The sequence below is a fragment of the Leptinotarsa decemlineata genome, unplaced genomic scaffold, assembly GCF_025532065.1.
Source record: "Leptinotarsa decemlineata unplaced genomic scaffold, Ldec_3_MD MMD2_tig00026336_RagTag_RagTag, whole genome shotgun sequence".
NCBI classification, from domain to species: Eukaryota; Metazoa; Arthropoda; class Insecta; order Coleoptera; family Chrysomelidae; genus Leptinotarsa; species Leptinotarsa decemlineata.
Genome location: NW_027412692.1, coordinates 13,939,804 through 13,963,134, shown reverse-complemented (window position 1 = coordinate 13,963,134; position 23,331 = coordinate 13,939,804). Strand labels below are relative to the sequence as shown.

General features: G+C 34.0%; 2 protein-coding genes across 2 annotated transcripts; one reads left to right on the top strand and one right to left on the bottom strand.

The window, feature by feature from the left end:
• Positions 1-91: 91 nt before the first annotated feature.
• On the bottom strand, positions 92-14,003 carry LOC111503995 (major facilitator superfamily domain-containing protein 9). Its single transcript, XM_023158455.2, has 5 exons — positions 13,846-14,003; positions 11,793-11,924; positions 8,396-8,525; positions 7,909-8,109; positions 92-4,650 (listed from the first exon to the last, which is right to left on the bottom strand). Exons 1-5 carry the CDS (start codon positions 13,876-13,878, stop codon positions 3,980-3,982), a joined length of 1,167 nt encoding a protein of 388 aa, XP_023014223.2. The 5' UTR covers positions 13,879-14,003; the 3' UTR covers positions 92-3,979.
• Positions 14,004-14,221: 218 nt separating this feature from the next.
• On the top strand, positions 14,222-23,200 carry LOC111503991 (spermine oxidase; the record flags this gene model as incomplete). Its single annotated transcript, XM_023158450.2, has 5 exons — positions 14,222-14,333; positions 15,347-15,713; positions 17,319-17,919; positions 22,187-22,389; positions 22,700-23,200. Coding segments are annotated over 5 exons (1,542 nt in total), but the record flags the coding sequence as incomplete, so codon positions are not given.
• Between the last annotated feature and the right edge of the window lie 131 nt (positions 23,201-23,331).

The following is a 23,331-nucleotide window of genomic DNA, read 5'->3' as shown; positions in this document are numbered from 1 at the left end:
ACGGGTCGCAAAAAAAATTCATGATCATTCGGGTCGTTCTCTACCTACAGTGACGTGCGTTCGGGTATTTATTCAAAAAAACTCCCGTCACTTACGAACAACGAATTTATTGTTAACCCACATTCTCCAGGTAATAAAGTACCTGCTCAAAGCTCTATTAGATCGAATTGAAATCATGACAACATCCACTTTTCCAACCAAAATTGAAAATATTCCAAGTTCCTTTGAAAAAAAGGGATTTCCGAATAATCTAATGTTCGTATGAGTGTAGGACTTTTTCTTTAATATTGTAACTGAAGAAAACTCATGTGGATGTACATATTTTTGAGAAGAGTTCATCTGTGAAGTTGATCACTTTCTTTCTTTGGAAGTGTCCATATTTTTTATACAGTGACAGCGAATAATAAAGCCGAAAATAGTTTACCAAAAAACTGAAAATATTCATTCTTCAATTCAATATATCTTTATGTGTATGGCCAACTTTAAATTGACTAACGTTTTGTTGAATCCATAATGAAATGATAATGGATTTGCTTATAAATATTAATTCTTCAGGTCAAAAGTTCATAGATAACATGTTTTGTTCGCGTTATCAGAACCCATCATTCGAAAAATCCTAGTTTGTAAACCTTTGATACGTGATTAATATTTTTTGCACAATTTTTTCAGTAACGTCTAACACTATTTTATATTTTATTTTTTATATTGTGATTTTGTATTCTGATTATAGCTTCAATTAATGGTGCGGCTATAAATGCTAAGTGGGTTAAAAAAGTTTAAAATGCGTATAATTTTTTATGCTTATCAAACATGACCTACGTGATTTCATTTGGATGTGAAGCTTTTCCATAATAATGTTATTTGATTTACGGTACAGCGTTGACAATTCTTCAAGGTAACAACGTAAATTGTGATTCATGCAGAATATAGTCAATAAACATTTGATTGTTCGAATTACGTGGAACACAAAAACCTAGAACAATTGAAAAAACTTCTCAATCCTAAAAAGCGTCCATCAGTCGTAAACCTCAAGCCAAAATACAAATATTGCAATACTCGTATTTTCAAATAACCTCACATATTCAGTTCAGTGGGTCAGTCAGTCGGTGAGTCAGTGAGTTAGCCGATGAGTCAGTCAGTGAGTCAGTCAGTTTATATGATGGAATTGGCCGATACTTGATGAAAATCCATAACTAAAGTATTCAGTCAGTGGGTCAGTTGCCGAGTCAGTCAGCCGGTGAGTCAGTCGGTGAGTCAGTCAGTTTATATGATGGAATTGGCCGATACTTGATGAAAATCCATAACTAAAGTATTCAGTCAGTGGGTCAGTTGCCGAGTCAGTCGCTGAGTCAGTGAGTCAGTCAGTTGGTAGATGAGTCAGTGAGACAATCGGTGAGTTAGTCAGCGAGTTAGTCAGTCAGTCAGCGAGTCGGTCAGTAAGTCAGTCAGTGAGTCAGTAAGTAAGTCGTAGTTTTTGTATATATCAGATATACATGTTTATTCAAAGTTTAGAAAACATTTTTGATTCTACCTATCCTATTTCAATTTGAAAATATTTTCAAAACTATACAAAATGTTTCATTCTGAAATTGTGATACTATAGTCCGTTCATAATTTGTCGATAGCACAAAATGAGGGCCCAAGTCATAAAACGGTCGTAAAACTCGTAAAATCATAGGCGGAGGTTCCTGAGGTGTTTATTCATTAAATATAAAGCTTCAGTTTATATTCGAAACTTGCCTTGAAAGGGTGAAGTTGTTACGAACGAAAATAATTTTTGGTTTAGTACATTTTTTAATCGCATTTAATTTACGGCTCGTTGGTGTTTCGGCGTCTACGGCAGTAATTAACGTCTCTAATATTTATTTTGCGAATTTTGTGCAGTGCGTGAGTAACTTTTTTTCATATTCCTACAAACATATACGTACCTTTCGTTCCTGCTTGTTTTGTTTGATTGCTTGCGATGGCTTCGTCATCATCATCAACATCATCAAGTTTTACACCGGTACTGTTGCGTACAGTCAGTAAGTCTGTCTATTCACCAAGAGAGAAGACTATTGTTTTGAACGTTCACGATGCTCTGGTTTCTCAGAATCCCACAAACACTGTTCAGAACATAATCAAGAGTTGTGCCAACATGACGGGCGTAGGGGAGTCAACAATATATAGGTTCCTATCAGAAAGAAAAAAAAAGTATAGCTAACCCAAATACAAACGAATACTTAAAGAGGGGGAGAAAACTTATTGAAATTGATGAATTTGCCAAAAATGGTATTCGAAGGAAAATTCACGAATTTTTTTACAAAAAAGAAATACCCAACTTAAACAAAATTTTACAAGAAGTTAGAGACGACCCGGATTTGCCTCATGTCGGACGAACCAAATTGTGGCAAGTTTTAAAAGAATTAAATTTCCGGTGGGAGAAATCAGACCGAAAATCACTTTTGATTGACCGGGAAGAGATAAGATCTATACGAAAATTTCGGGCTGAAGGAAGGCCAATTTACTATCAGGACGAAACGTGGGTAAACGCAGGTCATACTCTCACAAAAATTTGGACAGATAAAAATATATCAAGCTCCAGGCAAGCCTTTATGGAAGGTTGGTCTACTGGTATTTCCCCACCCTCTGGTAAAGGCAGTAGATTAATAGTTTCTCACATTGGCAGTGAAAAAGGATTTGCTAAGCATGGTTTGTTGGAATTTGAATCCAAAAGCACAAAAGACTATCACGAGGAGATGACAGCTGATGTTTTAGAAAAGTATTTTGAGCAGATGATTGAACATATACCACCAAACTCAATTATAGTATTAGATAATGCACCTTATCATTCACGACTAGTTGAAAGACTTCCAACGACTGCGTGGAAGAAACAGGATATCATTGACTGGCTGCGGAATAAGTCCCTGCCTTACGAAGATGGAATGGTTAAAGCAGAACTTTTAAAAATTGCCCGGCAACACAAATCTAAGTTCAAGAAATACGTAGTTGACAAAATGGCGGAAAGACGAAACATCACAGTCCTTAGACTTCCACCCTACCACTGCGAATTAAATCCAATTGAACTCATTTGGGCACAAATGAAAAGCTATGTGGCTAGAAAAAATACGTCATATAAAATACAAGCTGTACGTGAATTGTTATATGCGTCTTTACAACATATTACAGAACAAAATTGGCGAGATGCAGTAAGACATGCAATAGAAGAAGAACAAAAAATGTGGGATCTTGACAATATAATTGATGCGACTGTAGAGACACAACCGCTAATTATTAACCTGCAAGACGTCTCGGCTTCCGAAGATGATCCTGTTTATTTTGAATTTGAATAGTTTTGTAAGTAATCGTAGTTTATATCATTTAAAAATAGGTATTAATTAAATAAATGTATCTTTTACAAATTGCAAGTAACTTATTATTTTTGAATAAAATAAAGAAATTTTTTAAAATAAAAATACAGTTTACAGTACCTACAGTTTAAGAATATTAATATATTTATTTATTTAAAGTAACTAATGTTTTAATCATATACTCTACGACACTGGTCACTCATTTCCACTCAAAATACCTACATAATCGGATTAAAAGTTTCATAGCTGTATTGTATTTCTTCAGAAATACAATACATCTTAAACTGCCAGTTTTAGTTTGGTTTGTGTTATTATATCATATTAGCTGTCCTCTCTGTATTTCAGTTCTCTAATGAGGGTCAAACTTGCAGTGAGCTATCAACAAATTATGAACGGACTATAGGTACTAATAAACAGAACTCAAAATTTCATTTCTCAACTTGAAATTTGGACTTAAATCTCGAAGTTTCAAGTTTGAAGTCAAAATTTTGAGGTAGGAGTCAAAATTTTGACCTCAATCTCGAAATTTAAAGTTTAAAGTCGACATTTATCGAAATTTGAAACTGCCAGGAAACATATAAAAAAATTTGGGTCTCTTTTGCGCCTCCATAATTTTGACAGTCATCACCTCAATTTTTTCTCAAGATGCTGATACTGAGTACAATGATTGCTAAAAAAGCACTAAACAGGAATACTCCTTGTGGTCCTAGAGCTTCTACGAGAACACCCATCAACAGAGGACTACAAATTTCAATGAGCGACCGAAGACTATCGAAAGAGCTCATCACCACACCTTTGTTGCTTCCTTCTACCTTTTCCAGCATCAGACCCATTATGGCTGGTTCCATGATGGCTCTTGACATACTAGCCGTAATCCCAAAAAAGATATGTAGCTTGAAATTTGTGGTCAAATAGAAACCCATGAATGATAATGTCATCAGTAAACTTCCATGTTTCAGTTTAACGAAAGAATCGTCACTGGGATAAATGATTTTGTTTAATTTTATCATCGCGAGATTCGTTATCATACCGAATGAGCTTGAGAAAGCTAATGTCAAACCCATTTGTTTGCCAGTTAGATGATGCAAAACAATCCACAAGTAGACAATACTTTTTTGAAGCAGTGAATAAATCATTTCTAAACATCCTTTGATAGCAAACACATCCCAGTATCTGTCTGATGTGATTATATTCCTCAGATTATTCAAAGTTGACTTCATATGTTCCTGGAAACCTTTGTTTTGTGTCGTCTCATCTTCCTTTTTGCTCGGACCAGTTTCTGGGAGTTGACGTGTTAATACTAGAACAAGTAAACAGAATGACTAATTTCATTACTGAACTCGAACCAGATTTATTCTACATTCTCTCGAGCCAGATCAACAGTAAACAATTGATTTTCTGAAGATGATCAAGAGATCTGATGATCACATACATTGATATTAGGCTGGGATTCTTTCTATACAAAGGGTTAGATAGGTCTGAGTGAGAATTGTCTTGAATTTGACTGGGAACGAGTCTTACTTTTAAATGAACCATTCCTTGCTTTTTACAACAAACTTTCAGAACTTTTCAGTGCATCATCTCCTATACAGAAAATTAAAATAAAGCGTAAAAAACCCTGGATAACACCTGGATTTAAGACGTCCTCAAAAATCTACGGTCCCTTAGTTATATAAGAAAGTTCAGCTTAAATCCAGATTTCCATGCCTACTTTAATAACTACCGTAGAATTTACCGAACTATTCTCAAGCTTGTTAAATCTAGCTATTTCCAAAATAGAATTAACTCTGCGAATAATAAAATGAAGGAGACGTGGTCCATAGTAAATGACCTGAGAGAGAATCCTAAAAAAAGGAACTATGTTAAAATTTCAATCAGTGTTCATAACTGTCATACAGGAGATACTTTTACATTATACGATACTAGTTTTGATGAAATTATCGAAGTGTTTAGGGATATTAGGAATAAAAAATCATCTGGATGACATCTCCATGAATATATTTCAGAATCTTCCAAGAGTAGCGCTTGAAACTCTTGTCGAATTAATTAATCTTTCGTTTCACAACGGTAAATTTCCTACATTCTTGAAAAAGTCTGTGACAATTCCCTTGCACAAAGGCGGAAACTTAGATGATCCTTCTAACTATCGTCCAATATCACTTATACCAACCCTAGCAAAAATAATTGAAAAACTAGTGAAAAAAAAGGCTCAATGAATTCCTTATTGCTCATAAAATCATCAAAGAAAATCAATTTGGATTTCAGGCTAAAAAGAACACCCAAGATGCAATTTTTTCCTTCCTTTATGAAGTATATTCAGATATAAATGCCGGAGATGTAGCTGCAGCAGTATTTTGTGACCTAAAAAAAGGCTTTCGACTGTGTAGACCACAAAATACTTTTGCGGAAACTACATTGCTACGGCTGTGAGGGAGTTACTTTGGATTGGTTCGAATCCTACCTAAATGGGCGCAGTCAAGTCGTAAAAAGTGATATAACTTCAAAATATATTAATATAGATTATGGAGTGCCACAAGGATCGGTTTTGGGACCCACTCTTTTTCTTATATATATCAATGATTTACTGTGTATAAATACTTCTGGAAAAATTACCTTATTTGCTGACGACACCACCATTTTATGGCATAGTAAAACTGTTGAAAATTTGACTAATAAGATAAGCAGAGATATTAATGTAATCAAGTCTTGGTGCGACTCGAATCTTCTCTCTTTTAATATAAGAAAAACAAATATATCAACTTTCAAATGTACTTTAGAAGATATGCCTCTAGAAAATGAGAAGATTGAAAATAAAGACTGCACAAAATTTTTGGGCCTATATATTGACAGTAAATTGAAGTTTGAAGCACACGTCAACCAATTGAAGAATGAAATCTCCTCAGGGTGCTATGCAATGAGAATTATTTCAAGGGAACTTAGTACTGCCACGGCTATGAACGCATATTATGCATTAATTGAATCTCAACTGAGATATGCCTTTCCTTTCTGGGGGTATGTAACTCTAGTCTGCTAGATTCAGTACTTAAACTGCAAAAGAGAGCCATTAGATATGTGTTCAAACTAGGACCGCGCAATTCATGTAGGCAGTTATTTGCAGAGAAAAATATATTGACAGTTGTGGCTCTCTTTGTAATGGAAACTGCGTGTCTTATACACAAACATAGGTCAAAATTTTAATATATTTTTTCGTGTCACTCGCCTAAAATCTAAAAATAATTTTAAATTACCATTGCCTTCTTCATCCCTAGTAAAGGACTCCATTTTCTATAACGGTGTTAAAATGTATAATCACTTACCGTCTCATTTTAGAAATAGCTACGATAGTATTGACAGCTTCAGAAAATACACAAAAAAACTTCTCGCGAGCAGACCCTATTATAGTTTGCAAGAATTTTACAATGACAACTTCCAGTGAAATTGTAATTTATTGCAGGTACTGTACATACTCGATTAGACTGTTAAATTATAAGTCGTAAAAGTGACAAAATGTTCAAATAACATTTTATGATTGATATTTTATATACTGCTTGTTTATATAACAATTTTATTTTCATTTTTATTCTATTTTATTTATATTTTACATAATTGTGTGTATTTTGCCTAAATTTTTTTTGTACGTGTATATTCTACTTTGTCAACAAAACAAGAGTTTTTTAGACAATAAAGTGTATTTTGATTGGTTGATTGATTGATAGATAACTTGAATTTGGCGGTTCGAGGAAGTGAATGATTTATCTCATCAACCAATAGCAGTTATGATAGCAGTATTAGCTGGGCTAAATCTTTTTTGAAGAACTTAAACTTACCTTGCCCTTCTAACCATTTCTACTGGAAGAATTCGTAATCGAATAATAACTTAAACACCATGATTTCAAGTGTAGGCCAATTCTAATCTTATTCTGGAATTTTAAAACAAGGTGTTTCGGAAATTGCTCGACGAAAAATAACGAATTAAGGGAAAAAGAAATCAGAGATTTCTTTAAAATAGTGAATTGCTTCACTTGTATTTCTATTGCAGATGCTAGGGATAAAATCTACCCCCGATATAGGAGCGAAAAATATTCTTTGAAACTGTTCCCCGTGTATTTTCGATTTTTTATACACTTCTCTGAAAGGGAGCTTTGAAGATGTACAATTCTCAATCTAACAACCTTGAGAAAGATTTAGGGAAAGCACTGAGCCTTATAAGATGCATGCAATTCAGTGGTTATTTTTTATTATTGAATAAAACAGTTTTCGCTCTATTTGACGAAATAGCAAATCGAGTAGCGAGAAAGTTCTTAAAAAACCTTTAGTTCCATTTCAGGTTGATCAGATATCAATTGTACTAAATATGCAGATAATAATCCTTGCTGTAAATGTAAATTGAAGTAAAGTTCTAGTAAGCAAGTCCGATAACTAGCTTTATGCCCTGTGAACTAATTGAATTCTGGATTTTGGAAAACTCTCGTGGGAATATAGGTTGGCTTATTGTTTTTCATACAAAAAAATTGTTCGTTTTCAAATATCACCATTCGACTGTAAACGATATACTTACTCATAGATAGGTAGCACAATGTCGAAGTAAATAAATAAGCATAAATTACTCCAAAATCGCTAATATATCCTCCAATCAATCCACCGCCCATTATTGCTAGACCGGCTGATATATTCATCTTGTTCAAAACTTTAGTTCGGTCTTCCTTTCTCAGTGTTGTGAGGACGGTGTTTAGTAATGATGGCACGCATGATCCAAATACTGAAAAAAATGACATTAGTAATTATTGAGGTGTTGAAAATTGATTGTACGTGAGATTTGGATATTTTCAACTCTCCAATAAAAATCAGTATTTTCCAAATTCCAACCGAACTGAACGAATAATAAATTGTCAGTGTGTGTCAATGGAAAACGATTCAAATTTTCAAAAATTTTCAAAATACTTTTCCGGGGAAACTTCTACCGTTGGACTTGTTGTACGACATATTGAAATTCCTGCTGAATTTGCTGAAAAAATAATGAAGAAAATGAAAGATGCGTAACTCACCGCATAAAACTTTTCCTAGGCAAATTAAATTTAGTGATGTCGCGTACCCTATCAACATAGCTCCAAACGCATTGGTGAAGAGACACCATGGTAATACTCGTGTAGCTCCCTTGGAATCACTCATTTGCCCCTAGAAACATTGACGATAAAATGTATATGATGATTCGTTCCTCGATGATTTTCATCCGGCAGTCAGCGGATGTTTGGAAAATTTCTTTTGAGTTTTTACAAAACGTTACCCTTGCTGAGAATTCAAAAAGTAGTATTATTCAGCAATTATTGGTGAATTTCTCCTCAGTGGAGCTACGGTGAAATAATTGAAACTCTGATAAGATTTCCAAAGTCGACGTTATAGAAAACTAAGCTAAATAATTTTTTCTGTTCTTCGGGAACTGTTCTACTTTTCAATTTTTTCCAAGGCTCTGAAAAATACCTCGGCTTGGTGCGTTTGACACGTTTTTTCTCCCATATATTTACAATATCGTTTTCTTTGTACAGGTTTTTGGGAAAGGAAAGTTTTGGTTTTTTCACTTCCCAAATCTCCCCTGAAAATATACCCCTTTTGTTCACGGAAAAAAAAGATTTGTTACTTCAAAGAAATTTATTTAGTCTAATTTATTTCGTCATTTCGATTAAATATCATTCATTCCAAACGATATCATCGTTTTTTTCAAGCACGTGCCCATACATTTTTCTCGACAGCTATCCTCTATAAAAGTAGCTTGAAGTAAGACCGAAAAAGGAAAGTTATTTATAACATATTTACAAAAATGATGACATCCAACAAAACTGCACGAACTCAAAACATGCAATATAATTTTTTTTATTTTTAGACATGGAGAAATTTCTTAATAACTTGGGATTAAATGACATATATTATTTATCTCCCACTAATATACTTAAAACACATTCTTTTCAAACAGAAAATGATGTAACCCTAGATATAGTTGAAAGGATCAGTGATGAAGAAACCAACGAAATGATTCCCTCAATTGGCAAAAGAAAAATATTCAATCAAGGAAGCAATTGATGGAATAAATTAAGAATCATATATAACAGAGTTATGTCTTTCATTCATAACTTTTATAATAAATATGTATACCATTACAATTAAAAACATATTCAGTTTTCTCAAACAACTATATATTTTTGCTATTTGCTGTAGATACTTATTATCATTCAGGTCTGTACGTAAGTAATTAAATGCTAGAATTCTCAAATTTAGTAGATTTGAAGGCCTGAAGGTTATGGTTGGAGAGCTTGGTGAATTTTGTCATCACAGTCATATTTCTAATCAAATTTTTTGATTGATCCAATAGTATTATTGCGAAAATGTAGACAATCACTAATCTCTGTTCTCTTTCATTTTAGAACATTTCTTCAGTGAAAGGTTTCGAAATCGACTCTAATTGTTCTTTAGTAGATATCACCAATAATAATAATAAATAATAAAATATGTCAATGTTTCAGATTAGGATTAACCATTTGTGAATAATTTATATTTTTATTCAAATATTTGTAGAAGTCTATTATAATTCATTAATGGTTTGAATAAATTTGTTACTAAAATTTCTCGATTTTTATTTATATTTTGCTCATTCTCATGTTGAAAAATTTTCCATGGCATTTATATCATCAGTATTGAATATGAAATATTATCCGCAAGACTCCCATCAGCAGCTGATTAAAAAATCGTAATACGTAAGTAGATCAATAATTCAGTTGAGAAAATGATACAAATTGTATTTCATGTATTAAGAAATTGGGTTGTTGAACAAACTATAATATATTCTCAGAATTATTCAATAACATGATCTATTTAGATTGGAGATTCATGTAAATTCAATCAATGACTCTCTGTATTTCTGATTCTGCCGAAATGTACTTTTCTCAATACTAAAACTACGTAATGCTTTTTATCTACAAACTTCATGTACTAGTCGAATCAGCATCAGCAAGAGATGACAACAATCGATGGTCTAATGATTTTTTTATTGGAAAATATTTGATGGTAAAAAGCATATTGAAGTTTTAGAGAAGAGAAAAGTAATTTTCAATAGAACCGATATGAAGCTCCAACGAGATGCTGGTACTGAAATTAATATAATATTTGGTTGATTGAATCGAATAACCAAATTCAAGCAAGAGGGAAGGATTTTGATTTGTAACTTTATTTCATTTGGTTCATCATTATTCATACTCATTTTGAACTTTCGAAATGCTTTACTCTATCAGCAAGATACTTAAAATGAATAAACATTGTTCGTTCAACTACTATTCATTATTTGTTCAACAAAATCATTACTTCAGTGGAAATTTTCCCATTATCAAAACAAACAAAATTCTCCATCATCCTGCAGATATGTTGTTTCTTCAACATAACTTTTACTCAAATAGAAAATACATTTGATTATTTCAATCAGTTCCACTATTTCACCCATCTTTAAATTTTGTTTGTTTAATAGAATATTCGAAATCGTTTAGACAAAATATTACTGGAATTAAATTCTTCTTTATTTTGAGATAACTGGTTGATGTGATTGTTTCAATTAAATATTTGCTTGATACAATGAACATATGCTTGAAGAAATAGTTGGGAGTCAAGAATTCTTTTTTCTTGCATCAACAAAATATTTTGTCGTGCATATATGACACTTTTATTTCTTTGAATGAAGTGAATTTTCTTTCATTCAACAAATCCTTTTTTTCCGTGTTCCTAGTACTGTTTACATTCTCTAATTGACCCGTTTTTGATCAGATCCGTTCGATTTTGGTATCTCACAATTCGATTCAAGGTCCTTACATGGAGTTGATGGTCTGTGTTAAACACGCTCATCAGCTATTTTATTGCTTCTGATTTCTGAGTTTCCAGACATCCAATATAGAGTCAATCTTTGCTGCTTCGAAAGCGGGGATAAACAGATTCGTGAGTCCCGATGATGTTTTTAGAGTGATTTAAATTCTCAAACAAGTGAACTAAAAATTTCAGTTTGATTAATTGATTACTTTTGTTAATCTTCTGTTCCAAATCCACCATTTCACGTTTTATTGCTTAATATGATTGATTTTTTTGCTGATTTCATTTGTTCTTTCGTACAATTCGAATCACAGTAGAATCATATTAGACAATGGAAATCCGAATTAATGAAATCCACCAAAGTTGTTTAGAATTTTATACTACAACTCTTAAAAGTTATTCCGAGCAAAAACAATCTTTCAAGAACCAAATTTTTCTAGAGTTGAATTCAAATAGTCAGTAAAACTTTTTTATTTCATTACTTCTTTTGTGCCAACTCCCATAACTAGACTATAACTTCAGTCTGTAGTAATTATGATTATGAAAAAGGACCCAAATTCTTCACTAATGGAGAAATTTCAACTGTGTAACTATACTCACCGCAATCGGTTTCCATATGAAGCCTATAAATGCAACGCATGTTCCAAGCACCCCAATGAAAGCATTTGATCCTCCCAATGACAAAACATGTTTTGTGAAGACTGCCATGTCTATGGAGCCCTTCAGGAACTCCTATATATTCAGCTTGATTAGTCGTTAATGAAAAAAAAATGGAAATGTATTTTCTATATTTCAATTCATAATTTCGACATTCATTTCTAACTCGGCTCAATCGACTTCTTTTCAAAAATATCTGCTTCCTATTCAAAGGGTGTAGAAATTTTAACAAATACCAACTGATTATCAGAAATGCAATACTCTTCCAGTCATCTTAGTCAAAATCAGGCAAGTATTTCGGAATTTTGAGATACCCAGCTATAAACTTGTATTTCGTCATCCTAAGGTGTCATTTCCACTGGAGCGATACGATAAGCGAAGCCATGAACAGAAATTTAGAGAGTTTTATAGAATAAGCTCAAATAGTTACCATGTTTTATTGAGATTGATGTCTAGGGGACTGGAGAAGCACGGGTTCTGCTCCACCAATTCCACGAAGGAAATAGAGGATTGCACGATATTGCGTCTTTCTTTCACTTAAGCGACCGGACAGCTGTGTCCCCTTCACCGACGCGACTTTGATAATTATTATCGGTGTAGAATCGCGATCGCTCCAGTTGGAACCGCGCCTAAAAGTTGTACCAAAACCTACATATGGTAGGTTTTGAAAGTTTGAAAATCTAGGGTCGAAGGTCACAAAAATCATGAAGGATTAAATTCCTCACAATTTTTATAGGGCGGAGAGCGTGCGGTTAGAGTATCGACCGGTAGTCCCGGTCAAAAACACGCCTATTATTAGTTTATTAATTATTATTGATAATTCTCATTTCCCAATAACTATTACATTATATTTCATTAATTAAATATCTATCTATTCAATAACTCTTATAACCGATTCCGATTAATTGAAATAATTACGAGACAACTTGCAGCAGCATTAGAAGAAGAAAACTGTCCGGTTCAAAGATTATTCGAGAATGGAATTCAAATCTTGTTAGCAGTCTATAGTGCTCCAAAATCTGTGAACAGTATCGATCATCTTCGTTATGCAGAATACGTCAAGTCTACAAAACTGAATAAACCTGTGCAGTTATCAATAATTCCACCAACAAGTGCAGCAGCTCACCAACATTTCAATCGGGTTTACTATCAAGTTCAAATTTTGTTGGGGCATGATTTGGAACCCCAGGAATTGGGTTGGACAATAACGAATTATTGGAACCTATCACAACGATTTTAGCACTTGCTTCAGAGCAATTGCTCAACACAATATTCTGCAACTGCAAGAGTGGTTGTGGTTCGCGATGTGGTTGCAGGAAATCGGGGTTACAGTGCTTTTTAGCTTGTGACCAGTGTAATGGGTAGGCTTGTCTCACTGCTTTACCATATCAACGCGATGTCATAGAAGACAGAACCTGTGACTCCGAAGTCATGGAGAACCTAGAGATAAATTGAGTTGAAAACTAAGAAGAATAGGATTTTGAAGTACTACAGCAGTTGGAAGACGACGATGAAAAAGGAGAAGATAATTGAAATTGTAAGTTGTAGTTCTTGTAACTTTTTCATTTCCACAATGATAAATGTATGGAATGTTTAAAAAAAACAATAATTAATAATTACTTTTTTTCCTATTCGAGAAGTTATTGTTTTAAATTACATTAGAATTGAAATATAATTTGAGTATTTTCCTCAACAACTCTAAAACTACACGGGCAGGTAGATAATTACTTTTATTCAAGTATTATTCAACAGTATTTGTTTTGATGAGTTGAAAGAAAATTATTCATACATTTGTAAACATAACATAGGAATCTAGTAAATGTACATCATCAACATCAAACTGCTTTCAACTCTGTCATTTTCCACGACTCCTGATTTTTGATGATGAAAATTCCAACTTCAATAAGAACTCAATGTTGAAAACCAATCGAATATGGTTTCCTCGCGTCATAATTTTTCCAATCTTACTAATATAGTAACCTCACCCGATACATACCATAGCAAAAAGCGTGTTCAGAACCAGAATCATTATATTATGCACCAGTAGATTCGTTTTCAGAAACAAGCAATTTTACACTGGAACCCATTGTTCCTATATGAAGTGGTAACAATCTTATCTTCGATGATAAGCTGTAGTGTTTGATTTTTTTTTAAAACAAGGTCGTTCATGCCAAGTTATGTTTACTTGATTTTGTCGATGAGAGAAAATGAATGGAATGTATACCAGTAATTGAGTCATATTACATAGAATTATAAGTATGAGGTCTTCAGAAAACGCGCTTTTTCCCGATCACAACACGACGGCGAAAAAGCCATCTTGTCAAAGTTTTTTCTGTGAGCATGCGTCAGTATCGCCATGTTTTTCGTACTGATCATTGTCAACAATTGTTGACAATTCACATTGTTTTAATAACCAAAGTAGTATCACTCTTAAAAAAATAACTCACAAACTCATCACCAAATTTCAACAGCTTTCTTTTCAAGGTTAGTAGTAGCTGAAAAAGCGGTAAATGCAATAAGACAGCGCCATCTATGTGTTAGGCCCAAGACCTTCCAGCCCATGTACCTAGTATAAGATATAATTACTTGTTATGGGAATGTTATATATTGTTTTTGTTGATAATTACATACTTTTTTGCAAAAAGAGAATGTTTGATATATCTGTAATATTCATAATGATATTTTATAGTAGTCAAATAATCTGAATACAAAGCTATCACAACTTACCTCGATGATAGTAGAGTCGTGACAGAATGAGTAATCTCTGTATTGGTTTATTTTCCAGAAACCATAATATTTAATTAATTTCAATAATTGTTTAGTGAAGTTATGGATCGGTGCAACACTATTTCATATGTCACAATTCTCTTAGATCTCCCCTAGAATTGAAAAAATGTGGAAGGGGTTGATTCACAGGACAGGAGGCTGAAAGAAGGTTGGAAATAGATTCTTGAAGATTATCCGAAATATATCTCTGTTACGGAGATACGGTTTTTATGTTTCCACACTGAATATTGCATATTCATCATACATTCCACTTAGGAAAAAATTTCAACAAGTGTTTGAGGTTCATTTGACTTTTTTCATTCAAAATATTCGTGGTAGCCATTAAATATTTCTGCGGTGTGTGGGTTGTCTACCAATCTAATTTGCAATGGGACACTTCAATAAAAACATAAAAAATGCACTTATGTGGTGCAAAATATTTCCCGACCTCTCCAAAACTTTCATTTAAAATTTTCCAGTTTACAAAATAAATGATGGGACCACGTATACTATTAATAATTTTATGAGTGACGCAACCGAGTTTATAAAAATCTGCTTTATCACTGATTTACTTGACCCCAAAGTTTATCTGTATATAATTCATTCAACGACAAATAGTCAAAAACTATTCGTTTCTTGCGATAATAATATGGAGAATTTGCGTTACATAATAATTGCATTATTTATATCAGTGACAAATATTGAAGCATCCCCCTCGATTATAATTATAGGAGCGGGGCCAGCAGGTATAGCGGCAGCCACAAAATTACTGGAAAATAATTTAACAAACATCAAAATCCTGGAAGCTGAACCAAGAATCGGAGGACGAATAAAAAGCGTGAAGTTTGGTGACTCTTACGTAGACCTGGGCGCTAGATGGTGTCACGGCGAAGATGGTAATATCGTTTATAATATGGTGAAAGATTTGCACTTGTTGAATTCGACGAAGGTTGCGGAGTCTTTCTTCCTATCATCACGAGAAGAAATTGAAGAGACATTTGGGAAAGAATTGATGGGTATATTTTACGAAATGAGCGATCTTCCATCTTCTGATTCAAAAGACAAATATAAATCTGTTGGAGAAGTTTGCGAGCAGAGGTAAGTTATTTCAACAGCATCAGGTTATTTTAAAAGTTGTCTTCTTTTTTATGAGGCTAGTTTGAACTGTAATATCCATTTAATACTCCTTCAATTTAATGGAATTTGATTCCATTAATGGAATTTGATTGCCAACGTAATTGATTAATTCCATCAACTTGAAAATTGCTGGGATATATATAGACAAAACATAAAAGAGGTTTTGCGCTATTGATTTCGATGAAACCTGTTTATCAATATTATACAGAATGTTCAAAAGTCATTGTCACTCTTTTATAACTTCGGACAAAGATAACTCTGTTATTTCAAATAGAACACCCTGTATTTTTTTTATCTGAGCACTATAAAACTCAGTTATCCTTTATTTCATTTTTGGGGTCTCTACCAAACCTAAATAGTTTTTTAAATTATTTCAATGCATTATTCAATACTATAGAGATAAAGTTTCCTGAGCAGAATGCTTTAGAGAAATCGCAAAAGACTGCTGCTGTAATCTCCCGTTTATTAATGTTACTATAATGTTATTATATTACCGAAGTTCAAATGTTCTGTTAAACGTATTTTTACCAGTTTTTCAATAATTTTTGTTAACGACGGAATAAGAGAAATTAGGTGATAGTTCGAAGGATTCTCTAGATCACCACCTTTGTAAAGAGGGATTACGATCGAAGTTTTTAAGAACGAGGGAAATGAACCCGTTAGAAATGAATGATTGATTGCCTTCGCCAAAGCATTTAGAGCAGTAGCAGAAAGATTATCAAAGATTTTCATGGATAGTTCGTCGTTACCATGCCGATTTATTTTTATGTCGATTTATTTTTAAATGAAGCGATTATTGCCTATAATTCGCAAACATTAGTAGGGTGTAAAATTAGTTTTTCGTAAGAAATTACCGTGCGTAATTTCTCATACGGATCATACGGTGCGTCAGATTTATTAGTTAAAGTGGCGGCTATTGAACAATAATATTTGTTAAGTTCATCTATTGGTATTGGTATTTCTGCTCGTTTATTTTTACACTGTCCTCGAAAGTCGTTTATAATGGACCAAGTCTCTTTAACTCTATTATTTGCTTGGGCAATCCTTTTTTGATAAAATTATATAATTCACTTCAGACCAAAAAAATATAGAGTGTTCTATTTGAAACAACGAAGTTATATTTGTACGAAATTATGAATAAGCGACAATGGTTTTTGAACATTCTTAATAATGAATGAGAAACGGGTTTTATCGAAAGCTATAGCACTGAACCTCTTTTATGCTTGGTCAGAATTCGAAAGGATAATTTCTATATATTTTGATGTTATTTAGTTTCCAATTGTAGCTAGCTTCATAAAACAAATCAATAACTCGAGAACGCTTATATTTAGGTACATAGTACCTCATATGAAATCATATTATTTTTTCCCGGCCTATTCAAAATTCTAACGAAATACACGGTGTTTCATAAAAAAAACACAACTTTGATATGTCACGCTTTTTTGAGCGACTCTGTAGACTCCAAAATACATATAATGACATGGAGAAATTCCTGAAAAAATTACGAATGTATAAGCACTCAGCCTGATTCATTGAAATGATGTGTTGATTTTTCCAAAATTTCAGGTATAGAAAAACAATACAAGATAAATTTTCCGCCAATCCTATCAAACTAAAAATAGCTAATGAAGCCCTGGGATTACTGGAGTCCTTCATTTCATCTAACGAAGGTGCTTTTTCCTGGTATGATTCTTCATTTATAACCGATTTTAAAAATTGTGATGGCGACTTCCATTTGAACTTCAATGGAAAGGGATACAAAATTATTCTTGATGTGATGATGAAAAAATATCCTGACCCGCGTCGAAGTTTGCCGATTGACGACAAAATATTTCTCAATAAGGAGGTGACACAAGTCTCATGGAACTCTCATAGAAGAGGAGGAAATATCAAGATCAAATGCTCAGATAACTCAATATATACAGCTGATCATGTTATAACAACGCCTTCGGTCGGTGTGCTGAAGGAAAGGGCAAAATATATGTTTTTGCCAAAGTTACCAACTGAAAAACTGAAAGCAATCGACGAAGTTGGTTTTGGGGCAGTTATGAAAGTGATCATGCATTTTTCAGTAAATTGGTGGGGAAACTCACCAGGATTTTCGTTCATCTGGACGGAAGAAGACAAAATAGCTGTACTTCGAGAATTTCCTGAAGGGCCCACATGGGTACTGTTTCTAATTTAAGGCATACGTTATCACGTAAGAAGTACCAAACGTTTCGTATGCTACGGCAGCAGACATCGTCATTGGTATGTGTGTTTACTGCGAGGACGAAATATACAGTGTGTCCAAGATAAGGATCCTAAGCATGGGAATCTCAGTACCTGTTGGAGATACAGCTTAGGTTAAATTAGGAAAAAGGTGTGTTCTTTAAAGCTTATTTACATGCCGTTTAGAAACTTGAAGAATTTTCATGGCCTGCTGAGATATTTGGGAAAAACGAGAATTTGACAATATCAATTTTATTTTTTTCTGACTTTATTTGAAAATATATCAAAAAACGAATAACACTTTTTCATTGGCACTTTTAAGGTACTACACGATGGTATTTTTAGATTTTATATCCGACGTTTCGTTTTCAAGAAACCATCATCAACTTTATTTTTTATATGACCCGAAACAAAAGTACACCCTGTATCTGATTCCATTTTTTATTAAGAATTCAACGATGTATCACATGCCATTGTTTTCTTTTTAGTTTAAAGGAAAATTACATTTTTTCTATTTTAAAAAAAATCTTTAAGTAGGCGTTGCGAACAAATGCTTTGACGTAAATACCTGTCACCGAGCCTGTCAAATATTATTTAATTACACGATAAAATAGTAATTGTCGTTGTTGTTAGCCTGTTTGTCGAGTTGTTGTTTTTAGAGTTATTGTTACTGTTGTCGTTATTATTGTTTATTGTTGAATAGATAATATTGTGTTATTATCGTCGAATATGCCGGGTGAGCATTATAGCCATGAAGAAAAGTTTGACATGCTAACGTGCTGCATTTTGTGCCACAAAAATACTGTAAATACAGCAGCAATGTATCTTAATACATATCCAGAAAGAAAGCAGCCATGTAAGTCCATTTTCTTAGAGCTGGCTCGAAATTTAAAAGAATATGGTTCATTTAAAAAGCCTGTTTTATCTCGAAAAAAGGAATCTTCAGAAGAAGCCCAAAATAATGTTTTACAAGCACTTGTTGAGAACCCTGAAATATCAACTAGGCAAATCGAAAATAATGTAGGAGTAGCCAAATTCACAGCTCAATTTATTTTGCGTAAAAATAGATATCACCCCTATAAATTTAGGATTTGCCAAGGACTTAAACCAGGGGATTTCGAACGGCGCCGAAATTTTTGCGAATGGTATACACGCACGTGTGAAGAAGATTATAATTTCCCTTCAAAAATAATATGGTCCGACGAAAGTATGGTCACTAATAATGGTATCTTCAACCGCCGCAATACGCATTACTGGGCTCAGCAAAATCCGCGTGTTAAGAAAATATCAAGACATCTAGAACGTTTTGGGTTTAATATGTGGTGTGCAATTTTAGGAACTAAAATACTAGGTCCGTTTTTTTACTATAATTCTTTGACCGCCGAACGATACCATCATTTATTGCAAAACTATGTAGAAGACTGTTCAGATAATTTACCTCTGGCACAGGTCAATAACTGTTGGTTTCAACAAGACGGTGCTCCTGCACATAATTCTAGATAAGTTCGAGAGTATCTTTCACAGCGATTTCCTGGAAGGTGGATTGGAACCTTTAGTGAAGTGTCTTGGCCAGCGCGATCCCCTGACTTTACTCCTCTGGACTTCTTCATATGGGGTTTTGTTAAAAACCGGGTTTACCAACATTCTTTTGAAACTGAACAGCAGTTACGAGAATGTGTAACTGTCGCATTTAACAGTATTACACCAGAGATGTTACGTGATGTTTTAAGTTCTACAGTTAGAAGATCATACTTATGTTTGAAAAATAACGAAAACCTGTTTGAACACCTCCTTTGAATTAAATAAAAAATGCGTTAATTCCTTTGTTGTTTTCATTACTTTAAAAAAATCATTATTAACCTACTTAAAAATACATTTTAAAAATAGAAAAAATGCAATTTTTCCTTAAACTAAAAAGAAAACAATGGCATGTGTTACATCGTTGAATTCATAATATGAAATGGCATCAGATACAGGGTGTACTTTTTTTTCGGGCTATTTAAAAAAATAAAGTTGATGATGGTTTTTTGAAAACGAAACGTCGGATATAAAAACTAAAAATACCATCGTGTAGTACCTTGAAAGTGCCAATGAAAAAGTGTTATTCGTTTTTTGATATCTTTTCAAATAAAGTCAGAAAAAAATAAAATTGATATTGTCAAATTCTCGTTTTTCCCAAATATCTCAGCAGGCCATGAAAATTCTTCAAGTTTCTAAACGGCATGTAAATAAGCTTTAAAGAACACAACTTTTTCCTAATTTAACCTAAGCTGTATCTCCAACAGGTACTGAGATTCCCATGCTTAGGATCCTTATCTTGGACACACTGTATATCTCAAAGTCTCACCAACAAACGATTGGCGATTTACGTGGTATTATCAGAAAAAGAGACGTCATGAGACTTCACTGCTGGCCATTGCTAGAGACTAAACAATTAAAACAAAAAACTTTTCCCAGGCAGATGAGTTTCTCTAATACTACCTACTAGTGATCCGCCTCGGCTCCGCACTGGTGCAATGCTGATACTAAATAAAAATCCACTCACTGGAATGTATGAGCATGGAGAAACAGTAATTAAAATATAATTTCGTTCAATGGACGCAGCTTTTTCCCACCTGAGTTGGAATATTTGGAAATCCTTTTCTAATGGTCGTCTAAGACCTTAGAAGCACATATACACCAAATTTTAGCTTCCTAGGACTTACCAGTAACGAGAAACTGAGATGAATGAGTGAGTGTTAGGTGAGTGACTGTCGCATTTATAAGTATAGATTCAATTTAATCAAAAACCAGGCGAATTTCTACACTCACTAATATTGTCATCCTAACGACCTAACTTTACACCTCCAGGCCATCCCAAATACTACTACCGGGCTCAAGAGGGTCTGTAACTAAATTCGATACACACAACACGCGTTTTTAGGGTCACTGAACAAGTAAATGAGGTGACTCCACTTAAGTTTAGTAGTATGATTTCCCAGAGAGGCCAATTCTGTTGTAGCAGAATGTGTCAACCTAGATATTCCGAAGTAAAAGACTCCCACAGGCTAGACTCAGACTGCGGAAGGCTTCGTGTCTTTGATCCTGTAGAGTTTCTTCACTCTTCTCTGCCACGTGGCAGACTGCAAGGATGTGGTTAACGACAAAGGAAAAATATCCTTAATGAAATGAAGCACTCTCTGGAACTCAGGAACTAATGGAATCCTAAAAAAACATGACGTCAAAATCGTTCTTTGGTTTCGCGAATTCTTTTATATAGGATTTGTTCCTATATGAAGTAGAACAGCGGATTTGAAACTGATTTTCGAAAAATATGCCAGTTAGAATCAGTTTTTTATAATTTCTGCTACCTCCAGACTGTATCTCATTATGTTGCACTCGTAAGCAGTAATTGCAGAAAACTAGGTTACTCTTTCTACTGTGAATATCAAATACTTTTATGAATATATTCTGCTCGACTGATAAGTAGCCACGCTACAAATTTATGACGAACCTCAGTTGAAAGGGTAAGGGAAAAGTTTCCAACCTGACGTAAATAAAGATTACTCGAACTACGTTACAAATTTAGCCCTCATGTCCCACGTTAACGGATGAACAATTTTCTAATCCACTCACCTCAGCTATGCAGGGGTTCACCGTGAAGGACCGCTGTCCCATGATCAGTTATGACCCATCTGTCCTTCTGACAAACGCCAGTCGTAATGGTAAAGGAGCCAGACTCCAATCTGTTCGAAATCAAGATGACTTTGGTCGGACGCTACAAATTTCTGTTAGTTAGGGAAGGTATAGGTTATGCTGTAGACAACCCCCCTCGGAGGCCGAGAGGGGTCGTCTGCAGCATAACCAGTATATTCCATTTGTCCTTCTGACAAACACACGCCGCAAGGGTCAGGAAGCCAAGCTCCAACCTGTCTAAACTCAAGACGGGGTGTCCAATACTCACTTCTGATTGGACCACACTTTTGCTGGGTTCCTCTGATTGGTCCACATGTCTGACATTATCCCCAGTACCCTTTGATATTATGAATACGTATGAACACATTGCTCACCAGTCGGTCGTTGCTGAGACATCGACGTATAACCATCTTCCCTGCAGTCAACGCACGCACCATGATGATGACTGACGCAGTAGGAGACGAAACGTTCCGTACATTAGATTTCATTCGAGCACGGCCTATCAGCCCGGATTATGTTTTTTTAATGAATGTTTTTTCTGTTCACAGAATGATAGATCATGGCTAACTTTTATAGATATGATTGTAATGGCAGATAACAACCCAAATGTTTTCACAGTGTGGTTCACTGGAAAACTGGTTCCAGCAATAGAATTTCTTTCCGATGAATTGATAATAAAGGGAATCAATTTCACTTTAAACAAATTTTTAGGACACTTGTACAATATTGGAGAGCCAGACAAAATACTACGGTGAGCTGATCTATTGTTTTATGAAACTCATTATCGGTTGAATATAATATTTATACAAGCGCTTGTGAAGGTTGAAATGAGTTATTTTTTTTCATATTCTTTAAAAATTCTCAGACAGACAATAAATTGCCTGAATAATACAACAACCTGGAACAGTTCATATACTTTTTGTGATGGTTTCAGCATATGTTCATGTCCGGAAATTTTGTATGCAATAAATGAAAAAAAATGAACTTCAGAAGTGTTTATAACACTTTTTGGAGTACTGTCAGATTGTCACAGATTCACAATAAACCAAAATATTTTTCAGCTCAAACTGGTACGCCAATCCACACTTCAGAGGTACATATTCATTTCAGACTGTTCAATCAAGATTGGCAAATGAGAAAAAATCAGTTGAAGAACATTTGGCAGCCCCATTGACGGACCTTGAAGGAAGGCCGATTGTTTTATTTGCAGGGGAAGCAACTCATCCGCATTATTACTCCACTGTTCATGGAGCTATAGAAAGCGGATATAGAGAAGCTCATAGATTATTGGACCTTCATCATCGACATCAACGAGGATAAAATCTAATGAATGAATACTGGGATCCACATCGAGTTGAAGGAACAAAACTTTTCACATTTCAGAACTCCTTTGATATCTGTCAGGTTCGAAAATGAAGGGAAACCAAGAACAAACTGCAAGTTATATAATATTGTTTTTATTTCTAAAAAATAAGACAAATTTACAGCCTCCGAAACTTCAGGATGAATATCTGTATAATTTTTCATTTTTAAAATTATTAAATACTACGAGTTTCTGATGATTAGAACATTTTTTTTTCGCGAAAAATACGTTGAATTTACACAGTAACTAATCCTGGCAAACTAGAAGTTTGCCTTCTCTAGACCTGCATGAAATTTTCCGTTACATTTTCATTTCAGATTGTGAAAAATG

Excerpts from the sequence above, each read along its gene's own strand:
- LOC111503995 (XM_023158455.2), bottom strand. The coding sequence starts at position 13,878 with ATGATTCTGGTTCTGAACACGCTTTTTGCTATG. Across the intron at positions 11,925-13,845 it reads TGAACACGCTTTTTGCTATG|GAGTTCCTGAAGGGCTCCAT; the intron begins GTATGTATCGGG and ends CTGAATATATAG. Across the intron at positions 8,526-11,792 it reads TCATATGGAAACCGATTGCG|GGGCAAATGAGTGATTCCAA; the intron begins GTGAGTATAGTT and ends CAATGTTTCTAG.